The sequence below is a fragment of the Culex quinquefasciatus genome, chromosome 2 (genome assembly GCF_015732765.1).
Source record: "Culex quinquefasciatus strain JHB chromosome 2, VPISU_Cqui_1.0_pri_paternal, whole genome shotgun sequence".
Taxonomy (NCBI): Eukaryota; Metazoa; Arthropoda; class Insecta; order Diptera; family Culicidae; genus Culex; species Culex quinquefasciatus.
In genome coordinates, this window is record NC_051862.1 from 209,668,583 (window position 1) to 209,685,657 (window position 17,075).

The window sequence follows — 17,075 nt, forward strand, 5'->3', positions numbered from 1 at the left end:
CGTACGCGACTAGCCACCTGGGCCATCCTGTGAATACCCAAAAAGACGGCGGCAGACGGTTCGGTTAGACCTTTGCTGGTAGACCTCTCCCAGACCCGGCGGCTTTCCTTCACAGAGGGGGGAGATTTGGTATTTAAATTTTCCACACAATTTAGACCGCCGGGTGGGGAAGGGGAGGGAAAATGAAGGTTTGTCTTTGCTTTCACCTTTTTTTGTTTCTTGGTCCTGCCTCAACGGTTGAACCGTTTTTAATCTGATCGCTCGTTTTCACACAATTTGAATACGCCGGGCCAGCGCTCATACATTTTGTTAGTATATTTTATTTATTTCACCTTTTTTTCCTCTCTCGATTTTTCCTTCCCGACATCATACCTAACCTCGAAAGAAAAAATGTGAAAGTCTCGTTCCGAACAGTGGTTTATACGGTTCTTTCCTTCCGATCCCCCTCCTAAACAATTTCTCGTCTTTTGCAGGCCCGCTCCAAGCTGCCGAAGAAGCGCCGACGGGTGCTGCCCGTGGAGCAACCCCGGCGGAAGCGGGACGTTGGGGTGGCGAACCGGCGGATGAACGCGATGAAGCACCAGCACGCCACCACCCACCCGACGGGCCACCCGGCCATCTTTAAGGACGCTTTCGGCGGGGCGAAAATCGGTGAGTAGAGGAGCTTTTGTGTAATTGGGAAAACTTTTCCAGGATAGGGCGAAAGGGAAAAGAGCTTTAGATAAAAGCTTGAGCCTTTGGATAATCTGAAGAATGCTTTTTATTTCAGCTTAGGACAAAGGTATATTATCTTTTATTTAATGGAGGTAATAAAAAGTTCGTGTTAAAACAAAACATAATGATATAGAATTATGTTCAAATGGGAAAAGCTTAATCTTAAAATTAAAACGATAAGAAAACTTATTCAAAACAAGGAAGTTCAAATTTAAAAAAAACTCTACAAATCTTATAAAAAGAAGAATATCTATAAATTGCATAAATATTGTTGAACCCGTCTTTTTATCATTTTGAATCTGCTTGAGTTCAAAAACACTTGTTAACAAAACCAAAACCAAAACCAAAACCAAAACCAAAACCCAAAACCCAAGACCCAAGACCCAAAACCCAAGACCCAAAACCCAAAACCCAAAACCCATAACCCATAACCCAAAACCAATACTAAATTTGAGGCTTGCAAGAATATTCCACGGTTTTCGAGAAATCGACAAAATAAAAAGCGTAACGCCTTCGCATAAAATGAGGTTTCATTGCATAGAGAAACTTACGGTTTTAGTCTCTGATATAATACATACAGCAGTTCCATATGAAAGTTAAAGAAAAAAAATAAAAGTGCTTCGATTTGGCTCAATTTTTTTCTGGGGGTTCCTTGGCCAATATAATAGGGACGTGGCGTTACATCGTGCTGCCACCTGGTTTTTTTAAGTGCAAGAGTGGAAAAGTGCTGAGTCATCGTCTAAAAATAGACAGCTTCCTATCTCGCCCAGCAAAATGAAGTCGATAAAGTAGTCGGTTTCGATGAGAAAAAGTGGAAAACGTGGTCTAAAAATAGCGACGCCATCCCCCTATTAGACCCGTATTTTTTTGTTAGCCCATTAGGGTAGCCAACGCCGTGTTAGGGTAGTCCGAAAAATGGCCATTTTCATCGATTTTCAAAAAAACCAAATACATGATGATAAGTTTGACTTCCCAGAAAAAAAAACATGTAGAGTTTCAAAAATCTAGCCTAACATTTGAAAAAGTCTTATGAAAACATCAATTGCCGTTTTGACGGTGTCTGCACCAAAGAGCCTATATCTTAAAATATTTTTAACGGATTCCTCGGACGGTTCATTAACAGGATTCAAAGGAATGATTTTTGAAAATAAAATCCGGGTTTTTTGACGCGCCGCGCGCAGAAACGAGGAATTGACGAAATCTGCAAAAAAAATCAACTTTTTTCACTAAAACTGCGATAACTCAAGAATTTCAGCGATAATCTATGCATGTTAGGGTACCAACACTTTTGTAATTGAAATACGCAACTTTTGGTACCCTAACATGTATAGGTCATCGCTGAAATTCTCGAGTTATCGCAGTTTTAGTGAAAATAGTTGATTTTTTGCTGATTTCGTCAATTTCTCGTTTTTGCGCGCGGCGTGTTGAAAACCCTGGATTTTATTTTCAAAATATCGTATCTTTGAATCCTGTTGATGAACCTCGCCCAATTTTTGATTTGTTATGTAAAATTGTTCGAGGAATCCGTTAAATATATTTTCAGATATATGCTCGTTGGTCCAGACACCGTCAAAACGGCAATTGATGTTTTCATAAGACTTTTTCAAATTTTAGGCTAGATTTTTGAAACTCCACATTTTTTTTCTTGGAAGTCAAACTTATCATCTTTCATTTGCACCCAAGACAGCTAAAATCGGTTGAAATGGAGCGAAGTTATGATTTTTTGAAAAAAGTGGTTTTTGTGAAAATCGACGAAAATGGCCATTTTTCGGACCACCCTTACACGGCGTTGGCCACCCTAATGGCCAAACAAAAAAATACGGGTCGAATTATTTCGGCCAAGGAATTTTTTTTTCTTAAACTTCCATATGGAACTGCTGTATAAATGTATTTATACAGCAATTCCATTTGAAAAGAGCCTAAACCAAAAAAAAAGTTCTCCGATCGGGCTCAAAATTTTTCTGGGGGTTCCTTGGCCAAAATAATTAGACCCGTATTTTTTTTGTTTGGCCATTAGGGTGGCCTACATCGTGCTAGGGTGGTTCAAAAAATGGCAATTTTCGTCATTTTTCGCAAAAACCACTTTTTTCTAAAAATCATATCTCCGCGCCATTTCATCCGATTTTAGCTGTCTTAGACGCAAAAGAAAGGTGATGAGTTTGGCTATTTGGGAAAAATAGTAAAAGTTCCAAAATCTAGCTTAACTATTGAAAAGTCGTATGAAAACTTAAAATGGCGTTTTGACCGTGTCTGGACCAAAGAGCCTATGTCTGAAAATATTTTATCGGATTCCTCGGAAAATTTCACATAACATATCAAAATTGGCGATGTCGAACCGTACGTTTCGAGATATGATTTTTGAAAAAAAAACTGCGTTTTCGACGCGCCACGCGCAAAAACGGGAAAATGACGAAATCGGCAAAATCAACTTTTCCACTAAAACTGCGATAACTTTAAAATTTCAGCAATGACCTATAGATGTTATGGTACCAAAGTTGCGTCTCTCAATTACGAAAATTTTGGTACCCAGACATGTATAGGTCATCGCTGAAATTTTAAAGTTATCGCAGTTTTAGTGAAAAAGTTGATTTTGCCGATTTCGTCATTTTCCGTTTTTGCGCGTGGCGCGTCGCTGCAGTTTTATTTTCAAAAATCGTATCTCCAAAACGTACGGTTCGACATCGCCAATTTTGATATGTTATGTGAAATTTTCGAGGAATCCGATAAATATGACATAGGCTCTTTGGTCCAGACACACAAAACGCCATTAAGTTTTCATACGACTTTTCAATAGTTAAGCTAGATTTTGGAACTTTACTATTTTCCCAAATAGCAAACTCATCACCTTTCTTTGCGTCTAAGACAGCTAAAATCGGATGAAATGGCGCGGAGATATGATTTTTAGAAAAAGTGGTTTTGCGAAAATGACGAAAATTGCCATTTTTGAACCACCTAGCACGATGTAGGCCACCCTAATGGCCAAACAAAAAAATACGGGTCTAATTACTTTGGCCAAGGAACCCCCAGAAAAATTTTGAGCCCGATCGGAGAACTTTTTTTTTGGTTTAGGCTCTTTTCAAATGGAATTGCTGTATATTTATAATTTATAAGGCTTTAAGCCTTAATGGATTTTTAAAGTTTGAAAATTTTTGTATTCATTCAATTCACCAATTCTCAACTTTAGGTTGCCTTTGATTTTCCTTTGAAATCAGCCGTTTTTACACAAATCTGCAAAATCTCAGTTAAATTCAGAAAACCCTATTTTTATGTGGTTACGTTACGCTTTTTGTTTCGTCGATTGTCTCTAAAACGATATTTTTGCATGCTTCAAAAAGCGTTTTGTAGATCTGAACAAAACCTACAAATTGCTTTTAAAAGATTGCAAAAATGTTGCATCGTTCCAGAGCAATCGTCAAATTATAAAAAAGAGGTTTCTCTGTAGTTGAAACTATCAATCTTTTGTCTCATCTAACTATGCAGCAATTCCCCACGAAAACAGCATGGAAAAAAACAAAAGTTCTCGGATCGCGCTCAACATTTTTCTGGGGGTTCCCTGGCCGAAATAATTAGACCCGTATTTTTTTGTTTGGCCATTAGGGTGACCTACGCCGTGTTAGGGTGGTCTAAAAAATGGCCATTTTCGTCGATTTTCGCAAAAACCACTTTTTTCGAAAAATCATAACTTCTCGCCATTTTAACCGATTTTAATTGTCTTATACGCAAATGAAAGGTGATAAGTTGGCCTTTCAAAGAAAAATAATAAGAAGTTTCAAAAATCTAGCCTAACATATGAAAAGGGCGTATGAAACTTTAAAATGTCGTTTTGACAGTGTCTGGACCAAAAAACCTATGTCTGGAAATATTTTTATCGGATTTTCCGGACATTTTTACTTAACATACTAAAAAATGGGAGGAGTTCATTCACAGGATTCCGAGATATGATTTTTTGAAAATGAAATCCGTGTTTTTTGACGCACCGCGCGCAAAAACCGGAGAATGACGAAATTGGCAAAAAATCAACTTTTTTCAATAAAACTGCGATATTTTTAAAATTTCAGCGATGACCTATAGATGTCTGGGTACCAAAATTTTTGTAATTAAAAGACGCAACTTTTGGTACCCAGACATCTATAGGTCATCACTGAAATTTTAAAGTTATCGCAGTTTTAGTGAAAAAAGTTGATTTTTTTGCCAATTTCGTCATTCTCCGGTTTTTGCGCGCGGTGCGTCAAAAAACACGGATTTTATTTTCAAAAAATCATATCTCGGAATCCTGTTAATGAACTCCTCCCATTTTTGGTATGTAAAAATGTCCGGAAAATCCGATAAAATATTTCCAGACATAGGCTCTTTGGTCCAGACACTGTCAAAACGACATTTTAAAGTTTCATACGCCTTTTCATATGTTAGACTAGATTTTGAAACTTCTTATTATTTTCTTTGAAAGGTCAACTTATCACCTTTCATTTGCGTATAAGACAATTAAAATCGGTTAGAATGGCGAGGAGTTATGATTTTCGAAAAAGTGGTTTTGCGAAAATCGACGAAAATGGCCATTTTTTAGACCACCCTAACACGGCGTAGGTCACCCTAATGGCCAAACAAAAAAATACGGGTCTAATTATTTCGGCCAGGGAACCCCCAGAAAAATGTTGAGCCCGATCCGAGCACTTTTGTTTTTTTCCATGCTGTTTTCGTGGGGAATTGCTGTATGTTTAGATAGAATTCACAAAATAATAAGCAGAGTAATTTATTGTTTTGTTTTGAAACCTGGAGGACAATCAATTTTGGGGATTTTATGTGTAAAAAGCGAAAAAATCACAGTTTATTTTCAAAATTTCTTGGAAATTGCAAGTCAAGGCTCATATTTTTTTTTCGTTCCAAAAAGCCAAGACTCTAACCTTTTGAGCTCTAAAGGTTTTTTTATGCGTAAATTACTTTTTTACCTTAACACATTTTGCCATGCCACAAAACTGTTTGTAAAGCGAAATCATACTATCAAACGCCCAATGGTTTGAGTCTTGCCTAGTTCGCAAACAAAGTTTTTCTTTTCTTGATATCAGCTTCAAACCCTAACATTTTATCTAAAAGACAAAATGTTTTTAGACGTTTTCGCATTTTAAAATTCAGGTTTACCCTCGAAATACTCATGAGTACATGTTTCAACAAAGAGTCCCTTTCAAAACTTGTTCTTGAATAAACATGTCTGCCAACTTTAACAGTAGCGTGCGGTTTAAGTAACAAACTTTCCAAACTAGTCCAAAAAACGCTGTGTCACTTTCCCCCTAAACTGCCCATTGTTTTACCAAGAAAATGCTTAGTTTATGCCGTTATCCGTCCTACCTCTCAACTTGGAAAAACTTTCACCTGCCACAAAACCACATCGGGTTTCCGTTTGACATTTGCACTCCTTCACAGTGGGCTTCACTTTCACCGTACTTCACATGTACTGCTGTGTTGAGTAGTGCAGTAATCCTACAACAGGGCCAACAAGATAGCCAGTTACAACGCGAACCATTAGCAGTAAATTATCGTCGGTAAACTATTAGCAAAAAGCTACTCTAGTCAACGAGTTTTGGGTTTCTTTTGTGTGCACACGAAAGCTGCAGGAAAGCATTAACGTACCTTGAGACTTTTTTCTCCTTTAGTGGAATGTGGAAAAAGTATTACATTTTTTTTTTGTCTTTCTTTAGCATTTTATTGCATTTCTTTCCATTTTTCAAAGTTCCAAACACGGAATGTAACAAATGCGAAAAAGTTTCCCATTAACTCATGTTACTCCATTTGTAGAACTTGAATAACTTTTCTCTCTCCCTCCTGAGAAGCAACACATGGTCGAGGGCAGGTTTGTGTTCAAGTGTGCGAAATGGAAACGGAGCAAGTTACTTTTGTGCTTTTTTAGCACGTGCCCCCTTATTTGGAGGTCGTAAACAAAAAAGTTGCACCCCAAGCGTACAGGTAATGAGCGCTCGCAAACGGCGTCCATTCAGAGGGAAACATATCAGTTGAAGGAACGAGAAAAAAAAACAAGTCAGAAACTTAACCTCAAGTGTTTTGTGCTGCTTGTGGGCACTCGACCCTGGAAGAAATGTACTCATTAGAGTGTGGGGGCAAATTGGAGAGATTCTGAGAAAATCAGGCACGGCTTTGAAGTGAATGTTTTGGTTTTGTATCACTTGGATATTGTTGTTTTAATTGTTGATTTCCTTGGCATGGACAGCAACTCTTTTTTTTCATGGAATTTAATGTTTATTTAAGAATTTCGGTTATGGCTTTCAATCAACCTAAAAAAATAAGGAGCATTTTTTTTTTCTATAATTCAAAATTTCAATGGAACTGGATGTCCAATCAACTAAAAACAATTTGAAATGCATTTTCCTGCTTTGATTATCAAATTTGGGCTAGTTTATATTTTGAAATATTGTTGAATTTCGATGTACATGTACGATTAGGGTGATTTGTTTTACAAAATCATCAAATATTCACCGATTTTGCTTAAAATTATCACAAGGGTTTGTTTTGTCCCTCAAAATGAATACTTTGATTAAATAGTTAAATATATGTTTTGATCATTTTTTTAATAATAAAAACATGAAACTCCTAGCAGATGGGTTTCCTTGCATGGGTTTAGCTCGAATTTCGGTTATCAGCCTATTTGCCAGCACAATTGATAAAAAAAATCAGAAAGATTCGTGAAACTTTTAGCAAAACGGATCACGCTAATGCACCACAAAAAGTTTATTTTTTCACAAATAAATGTTTGTCAAAACTTAGATTTTTTTTAAATCTTGGTGTTGCAAAACAACGGGACTGGTGTTAAATGAATTTTAAAACAGTTTGAATTCGCCTGTATTTTTTATACTGCTTCCTCCTCGACTTTTGTCAGAGTCGAAAGACATAACATTCAACAAATAATTGCAACCATTCACAAATTTTGAATTTCAAATTTGGTGCCATATTCTCGAAATCACGAAATAAAAAATATTGCGATTTGCTTCAAACAAAACTACAGTTATGATACTATCAAAAATTTAGGAAAAGTAAAATAATTTAATTATCAAAATATTCATTTTTATTAAAACTTTTCAAACGTCTTTTTCTGATCTGGAGATGCATAATTCAAAAGTGTGTATGTTTTAATTTGATTAAAATTACATGAATAAGTGGAACAGAACAACAGTGTTTAATTGACAATCGTTCTTGATATGGTTTTCGAATAAAAACTCAAAATTTTGTCAGTATTTTTTTACGCCCCTTTGTTATTTGACTTTTAAAAATAGTGATTTTGTGAAAAATGTCTGATGTAGTAATTCTTGATCAAAACGTATAACACAGATTTGAAAAAAAACAAATAATCAAAATGATTATTGTCAAATCGCTTAAAATAAATAAAATTATTTTTCAAAAAACATGTTAAAAAGTTTTCAAAAATAAATTTATTCTTAAAATGTATTCAAATTATTTTCTAAATATAAGACATAAGAACCTTTTCTTTTTTCGATAAAATTATCGTCGATAATAGTATTGTCAATTTTACCGCCGATGATGGACGATCACACTTTTTTTTTAATATCTCTAAAATTTATTCAATTTAAAGATATCATGTTATATTCTCAATGCTTTCACTAAGAATATATTTTTTGAAAATGTAAGTTTCAAAGTATAAATGCTCAAAATTGTTCACAAAATACCGTAATTTTTTGAAAATACTAAATTTTTTCTATGATTTTCAAAGTATTAAACGAAGCGGAATTGTGAATGCTTTAAAAAAAAATTATTCAGAAATTCTCAATTTTTTTCCAAAAACTGTAGTTTCTCGAAAATACTGAAATTTTAAAAATTTGCATTATGGATAGCAGACAAAGTGAAATTTTGTATGTTTTTTTTTCCTTTTAAAGTTTTTTTTTTTCAATGAACCAAAATTATTGTAATGCTTTGCTTTTAAACGCATTTTTTTCAAAATTCTCAAATTTTTCAAAAATATTTGCAATGGCCCAATTGAGAGGAAAAACATTATATTTATTTGGAGTAAAAAAATATGGCAATATTTTCTTTAAACTATCCATTATTCAAACATCCAGTATATAAAAAATTAATGCTTTAAAATGCAATTTCAATGACATTTTACGGATTAAATTTTTATTTTTAATATGTTTGTTTAATTTTCCATTAATTTATTGTTTAAAATGTGGGAATAATAACATTCTAAATGTTGCCAATAGTATCTCAAGTTTCATGTTTTTACTTTTGTTTGTTCTTACCTTAAATTACTTTCCTATTAGCTTTACAAAAATATAAATTTTGAATTGTTTTTTTTATTTCAGTAATTTAATTATTGAAACATAAATGCAATCAAGATTTTTCCTCAAAATTATCATTTTTTTTTATATTTTACGTGATCTGTATCTGCAGCAACAAAAGAATGGATCAAAAATTTTCATAAATGAAAGTAGTAAAACATTTTTTCAACCATGACATTTTTAAAGAAATATAAAAGGATTCACTTTTTTAGTGAAGAATGTTACAACTTGAAAACGGTTCACTGGGTCAAAATCTCATGATTTCTTTTAGATATAAATTTTAAATCTGAAATAACAAAATATTGGGTAAAAGAATCAAACATTAATAGCAATGCCCACACAAATTCTTCCGCCAAACACTATTGGTCATGAATTTACAATTTAATTCCAGATAAAAATATCATACAAATTCATGGGAGGAAAGTTTGTAAAATTCAAATGAAAATATGCAATGAAAATCTTAATGATAAAGAGTTTGATATCACTAAATTCCTTGATAATTTCAAAAGATAAATATTAAATATTGAATATGGTCTAAATGAAAAAAAAATAAGTAATTTTAATTTGCACACATTTGATTCATTTTTTTAATAATCTTGGAGATCAAACCAAATAACAATTTATAAATCAACTTTTATTGAACGCCCTATTGAAACATAAAAACAGATATGAAGAAAAGTACATGGACGTTACACACGTTTTCTATCAACTCTAGAAGAAGACTTACCCTTTCAACCATAGTTGATTAAAATTCTATTATTATCACCCGAGCTACGGTTACAGAACATTTTTTTCTAAAAGCTTTAGGTTTCTTTCATAAAAATTTGTAATGTAAAAAAAGAAGCTTGAATTAAACAACAGGGTTGAGAACCGCTGTTCTCATGAAAAATGGAAAATCAAAAAAATCCTCAACATAACCTATAATTTGATCGAAAGCACCTAATCAGTCACGAAATCGCTTCTCAAGATACATATTTTGAATGACCATTTTGTACGAACATTCCGCAAAATTTTTTGGTGACTTGTAACGAAAACTGGCTTCTTCGGACATAGGGTATTCATGGACAAAGTTTCATCCAAACAAAAAACAGAAATTAGAAGATTTCGAAAAAATTCTAATCAAAAATTCTAAGAACTACTAAGTACAAACTTCAGTACAAATTAATAAACAAAATATGCAGATTAATTTAGCACAACAAAATTATTAACAGTTGATTCCTTATGCATTTTTTTTCTGACATTCATCTTTTTTTTAATTCTAATTTAAATCGTGTTAAAAAAATCAATTTGCGATGTCATTGATGATTGATCTGAGTGAACTTAGCTATCAACTAACGAAATAAATAATTATTTGTTAAAAAAAGCATTTTGAAGAACATCCTGTGATTCTTATTAACTGAGCTTGCATACATCGAAACAGATCTGGAGATTAAAAAAAAACAGCTATTTGAACAACCTTATCCACAATAGCAAATTCTTTTTTACAACTCCCTTCTTGATGACCAACCTTGTCATTCTCCATCGCATTGATTACAATATCTCATTCCATTAATCCACTCTACTTTTCTCTCCCTCCCTCCCAAAGGCCACGTGAACGGCGTAAACGTGATAGGTCTCACCCTGCAGGGTCCCTCTGTACCGGGGCTGGCCGTCCTCAAGCCCCCCTCCATCATGCAGCAAGGTACGGACAACGACGACGAGCCTCCCTCCCTTTGAGAGTGTGCTTGTGTGTCAGTGTGTGATTAACCATCGCTAATTAATCAGATAAAATTTCGGCTTTCATCTTACGTGTGTCTCTCTTCCCAACCCAGGTGACTTCATTAATGTCCCCGCGCTCAACTCCCTCCAGCCGCGGCAGCCCACGACCGGAAACGTGGATTTATTGCTTCCATTACAACCCAAGTTGCTGGTTCCGCTGAGTAAGAACCGTCAGAATTTCACGCTAGAATATTTGCCACAATCTCCCTCTGTTTCAGCAATGGATCGAAGGGACTCCAACCGAAACCCGATGGAATCTACGCTGGGAGGATCGGGACTGACCGGCGGCTTTGGTTTGACGTCCACGCTGGCGACGATGCCGAGTCCAGCACCGGTTCCATGTCCGGCGGCCCCGGAGGAAGTCATTTTGGAGCCCAAAGTGACGCTGCACAACGACAGCGCCATCTCGACGCCCACGTCGTTCAACGATGGCCACGATACGCCCTCGGGGGATGAAGTTTGAGGAATGGTTTGGGAGTTGGCGTTGAGGTTAGGAGCTTGCAGCTGATTTGTGCCAACTTGATGTTGCGTGGAACGGAGGCAGGGTTAGATGCGAATGTTTAGTGTGTTTTGAGGGCGAGTTTTTTTTTTCTAGTCAAAGAAACCAAGTAAAAGCTTTAAAAACTGTTGGATATTTGGAGGCAGATTGTGAATAAAAGGACGAATGAAATGAGTAAAAAGTAAACACTTAAAAATAGAGGTAAAATTAAATGTTTTTGTCATACAAAAGCGTCCTCTAGCGAATCGTTTTAATATGCTTATAAGTGTAGATAAAGATTTGTACTTATTGCCAACTAACATAATAAGTATCTTAAAAAAAGTATAGTGATAAGTAATATATGCTTAGACTGGAGATAATTGATACTTTGAAATCATTTTTGTTAAACAAAATATCATCAAATTGTTGTTTGTTGAGTAAAATATTTTAATAGAACAAGTTTTGAAGTATTCAACATTAAGTTTTGATCAATAGTGAAATTTTGTCGAAGATCTTTATTGTAGGGTAGTTAACCCTATTTTAGACCTACTAAAGCAAAGCACTCACGCATTCTAGCCGGTTCTCAACCATCGTTTAACCTTTTATTACCTTTTGTGGCTTTTGTCTTAGCTCTTTTCATGCACTTTGGTATAGAATTTTGATTATTTGATAAAAATTTTCGCAAATTGTATCGTTGAAAATGTAAAATATTATAATCTTAATTTTGGACCAAATGCTCTAACATCCGAACCAAATGAGTGTGGCTGTTGCGAAAAGTTTCAAATAGTTATTGAGTTTTTTTTTTTAAATATCAATTTTAAACAGTAGTTTGCAAAAAAGTAAAAAGAGACCATTCCTCTCAAATGTATTAAACACGAAATGAAGTTCAACTAGTTTTAAAGAAGTTTAAATCTGATTTTTCTGCTTCAATGCTTATATATTTTTTTTTATCATAGTTTGGGAAATTCATTTTGAACATAAGTTGTGCTATGATTGTTCAGGGTTTCTGTAAATCTAATTTTGATAAATTTATTTGTTGTTTTAGACCTTAGTTTTTTTTTCTCGCTGTGCACTAGTCATTTTTAAGCATAGGTGTGAATTTATAAACAATTGTCTAATTTATTTTCTGGAATTCCGTCGTGCCACTATTTACTTTTCCTGTCATTCTTGAACGACGAAATAGCCTACTTTTCTGTATCCAAAATAACAGAATCGAATAGCAACACATTTCAAAATAAATGCTGAAAAGTTCAACTTTTCAGCACTCAAATGGGTGCTGAAAAGTTGAACTTTTCAGCACTTGTTTCGAAAAGTTACACTTTTCAACATTTTTTTTTATTAAAACGATTTATTGACAAAATACATGAAAATTTGACATAAAATTTCACTCAGTGTGTGTTTTTTGGAATTGCAAAAAAAATGTTGTATGGAACTCGTTGCAAAACTTGATTTTTTCAGCACTCTTCGTATTTATCCAACTTGGTGAACCTCGTTGGATAAATGTACGACTCGTGCTGAAAAAATCCTCTTTTTGCAACTTGTTGCATAAACTACTATTATATTCATATGAATCATATTTCATATTTTATTTTATTCTGTTGTTCAAGATTTTTATGCAAATTTCATCTTCTTTCATTTTTTAATAGTACATAATTAGCAGTTACTTCCTTTGAATTTATGTATATTTTATTTGATAAAATTTGCTGAGCAAAAATAGAAGATTATAAAATTTCAATAAATACATAAAAATTTAAACAAAAGTTTCCGTTTCACAGTATTTAGAATATCTTTAGACAGTAGAAACTGTAAAAAATATTATTTATCTATGTTACGAGAGTAATTTTCTGAGACTTCCGACTACATTTATTAATATTTTTTTGTAATGATGAAACTTTGTGTGTACTTTTTCTATAACCACAAAAGTTATTTTTCATAATTAGTTCGTCTTTACAAGTTTTCATACAATTTTGGCAGCTTTTTATACAAAAAGTTACTAAAATTTTAAAAAATCTCGACAAGGAATTTTTCTGATCTATGACAAAGTACCCGTTAAAAGTCAAACTACAAAAAATGACCTTTTTTAATTTTTCTTTCCTTTGAAGAAATATTGTTTCGTCGTCGTCTTTTTTTTCTTTTTTTTTTTTTTTGAAGAATTTATTCAGTTATCTGATTTTTGAATAAATTTTTGAACTATGGCACAAGATGGTCAAAATTCATGTGCAAGTGATGCCATTTTTCAGATTAAATCATAATTATTGAAAACCGTAGAAACATTAAAAAATATTATATTTTTGATTTTAATCTCTGATCTATAAATCATATATCATGCTTGTCACCCCGATTTTATTCGATCATCAGTCAGTTCGGTGCGTTACATTTTTCAGAGGAAAGTAAAATTTGTTATTAAAGAGATATTAATTTTTTTTAAAATGATTTTTAGGAAACAACAAATTTGAGTTTTTCAAAAAATTCAGCCAAAATTTAGGCAAAATGTGTGGGAAAATTATAAAATGTGGCAAAGTGCTTTAAAAAATTTCGAACAGTATAAAAAAAACTTTATTTATGTATAGAATTGTTTTCAGACTTTCCCTGCCACTTGCCAATTTTTATTCATATACATTTTACAGATATTGAAAAATAAATAGCTCAGCTGCTCTGCGTTTTTTTTTTTCCTGCAGTTTTGAATATCGTTCTTTCACATTCTTTGTAAAATGTTAAGAAAAAAAGAAAAGAAAAAATCATGTATTACATGTTTTGAACATCCCAATTTAATTATCCAAAGCATGTTACAACCAAAGTTAATTTCGCTGATACTTTTTGTAGAGCATTGCAATTGACAAATATTTTCGAAAATGAGTTTCAAAAAGCCTGTTTAAAATCTTGAGGTTTGCTTAAATAAAAAACTCAATGTTCAAATGCCCTTGGGACATTTTGTTAATAAATGAATAAGAATTTCACGGCATTTCACGGAATTTACGAAATTTCACGGTCATAGGCAAACTTTACGAATGACGCAGCATCCGTGAAATCGCGGAAATTTTTTAGCCCTTATCATATATAATATAATCTCTGATAATATTTTCTTCCAAAAAGATAAGAAAATTCCCTATTTATTTGCTCGGAACGTAATGAAACATTGACCAAAGGATGCTAAGATACCGAAAGAAAACTACACTAGAAAAACGAGGTTTATTTTTATATCACGAAAATATTGTTGATTTTTTATGTGACGATAGCTTGGCAAATAGCTTTCGAATATGATATATAACGTTTGATGTGGTCGAAAATAAATGTTTTTTTTTTGCGTTTCCAAATTTTAGGGTTAAATTGAAAAACACTGAGTTGATGTTGATGAGTTTGATTTTTTTTTTCTTATAACAAATTTTATCCATCCAGTTTGTTTTTAATCCTAAACTTACCTGAGACAGTTTTAAATTAACTACATAAACGTGGATATCAACCCAACTTTAAATGAAAACGTCTGTCATGTTCTTTAAAAAAGAGAATTTGTGAAATTTACACAAATGTTCTATCTAAAAAGTTTTGTTGTGTACAGCTATGAGTTACTAGAAAGAGTTTAAACAGTCAAATATTTACAATCATTTCACTTATCAAAGCTCTCCATTCTAAGAAAATTGTTAAGAAGTAAAAGAACTCTCGAATCGTCTGTTATTTGGTAACGAAACCTAAATGTATCGATCACAAAGGAATTGTCATCGAACTGGTTGAGACAAAGCAAAAAATTGTACCCACTGGGAATGAAACGTACCACTGTTAATCGAAGTACTATGATAACTAGCCTAGAGAAATGGTGAACAATTTTGTAGATACAAAAAACTAAGTGAACGAAAAGTGAACTTATCCGTGGATGCCACAAGAAGAGAGATTTTTTAAGATGATTTCAAACCTATTACTTCACCAGCGAAGATCATTATTATTACCTACTCTATTACGACATAGCAGAACACAATTAACACTGGGCAAGACAAAGATGTTTACTGTAAAGTTACGATGTCATGGAAGAAATTTTTTAACCAGCCAAATAAAACAGATTTCATCGAATCAAAATAATTCCCTCCTTTTTTTCGGTGAAAGTCAATGAGAAAGTCCCAAATCAGCTTTGAACTCGACTGCAGAAATTTGCATTTTTGAGCAAGTTCGGTTCGATTCCAAGGATTTCGTCCCCATTTGAATGCTAATTCGATTAAAATTGGCGCCAACAAAAAAAGTGAAGAAGCCCTCCCCCAAGCTGCAGGCAAGATAATGACTTTCGAAGTTGGTTGGATTCACGAATTTGCCAGCTAAAAGGGATTTAATTTTTTTTTGAGGAGGGTTGGACTCTCTTATCAAGAAGCTTTTCACTTCAATGAGAGGGGGGAAATCCTTGTTGTAGACTGTGGTGGTGAGTTGGTTTTCCAATTTGCAAGTTAAGTTTACGCGGTCACACTGCAATTGACATTCCGGGAATGTTGTTTTGACGGGGGAAAATTTCGAGTTGGTTGGATTTCGTGTTTTGAAGAAGTTATTTTTTTTTGTTTGTGGGGGGCGGTTGTTTGTTGGACTTGTTGGAGGGTAAATTTTGAAAACAATTGGCGAGGGTGACTTTTCCGAAAAGATTTTCCGGCTTTGTAGCTTGTGGATTGGGGATGAAACCCAATAAATCATCCTTTATCTGGGATATAATCTGTAATTTCTCTTATTCAAAATGCAGATAAAACCACCTTACCTTCCTGCAGATTTATTCCAACAGAGTGGTGAGTATCTATAAATTTGTTAGTATGTACTTCATATAAGTCTATCTGAAAAAAAAGTTTGATTCAAGGATGCCAACATCTCAGTTCTTAAATAGGGGGAAAAATAAAAATAAATAATGTAAAATAAAAAAAATATGAAGAAACTTAAAGAACATGAAGAACTAAAGGTACTAAAGAAACAAAGAAACTAAAGGAACTAAAGGAATTAAAACAACTAAAGGAACTAAAGGAAAAAAAGAACTAAAGGAACTAAAGGAACTAATGGAACCAAAGGAACTAAAGGAACTAAAGGAACTAAAGGAAATAAAGGAAATAAAGGAACTAAAGGAACTAAAGGAACTAAAGGAACTAAAGGAAATAAAGGAAATAAAGGAACTAATGGAACCAAAGGAACTAAAGGAACTAAAGAAACTAAAGGAACTAAAGGATCTAAAGGATCTAAAGGAACTAAAGGAACAAAAGGAACTAAAGGATCTAAAGGAACTAAAGGAATTAAAGGAGCTAAATGGACTTAAGGAATAAAAGGAACTAATGGAACTAAAGGAACTAAAGGAACTAAAGGAACTAAAGGAACTAAAGGAACTAAAGGAACTAAAGGAACTAAAGCAACTAAAGGAACTAAAGGAACTAAAGGAACTAAAGGAACTAAAGGAACTAAAGGAACTAAAGGAACTAAAGGAACTAAAGGAACTAAAGGAACTAAAGGAACTAAAGGAACTAAAGAACTAAAGCAACTAAAGGAACTAAAGGAACTAAAGGAACTAAAGGAACTAAAGGAACTAAAGGAACTAAAGGAACTAAAGGAACTAAAGGAACTAAAGGAACTAAAGGAACTAAAGGAACTAAAGGAACTAAAGGAACTAAAGGAACTAAAGGAACTAAAGGAACTAAAGGAACTAAAGAACTAAAGCAACTAAAGGAACTAAAGGAACTAAAGGAACTAAAGGAACTAAAGGAACTAAAGGAACTAAAGGAACTAAAGGAACTTAAGGAACTAAAGGAACTTAAGGAACTTAAGGAACTAAAGGAACTAATGGAACTAAAGGAACTACAGGAACTAAAGGAACTAAA

The 17,075-nt window shown here is 33.5% G+C and overlaps 1 protein-coding gene across 1 annotated transcript in view; it reads left to right on the forward strand.

Annotated features, from left to right (window-relative positions):
• LOC119766616 (potassium voltage-gated channel protein Shaw-like) overlaps positions 1–11,679 on the forward strand; it is a 174,846-nt gene extending 163,167 nt beyond the window's left edge. Inside the window, exons 10-13 of the mRNA XM_038251566.1 lie at positions 474–651; positions 10,600–10,695; positions 10,826–10,933; positions 10,991–11,679. Coding sequence (XP_038107494.1) covers positions 474–651; positions 10,600–10,695; positions 10,826–10,933; positions 10,991–11,235 — 627 coding nt within the window. The 3' untranslated portion in view covers positions 11,236–11,679. The remainder of the gene's footprint in view (positions 1–473; positions 652–10,599; positions 10,696–10,825; positions 10,934–10,990) is intronic.
• Positions 11,680–17,075: the final 5,396 nt, after the last annotated feature.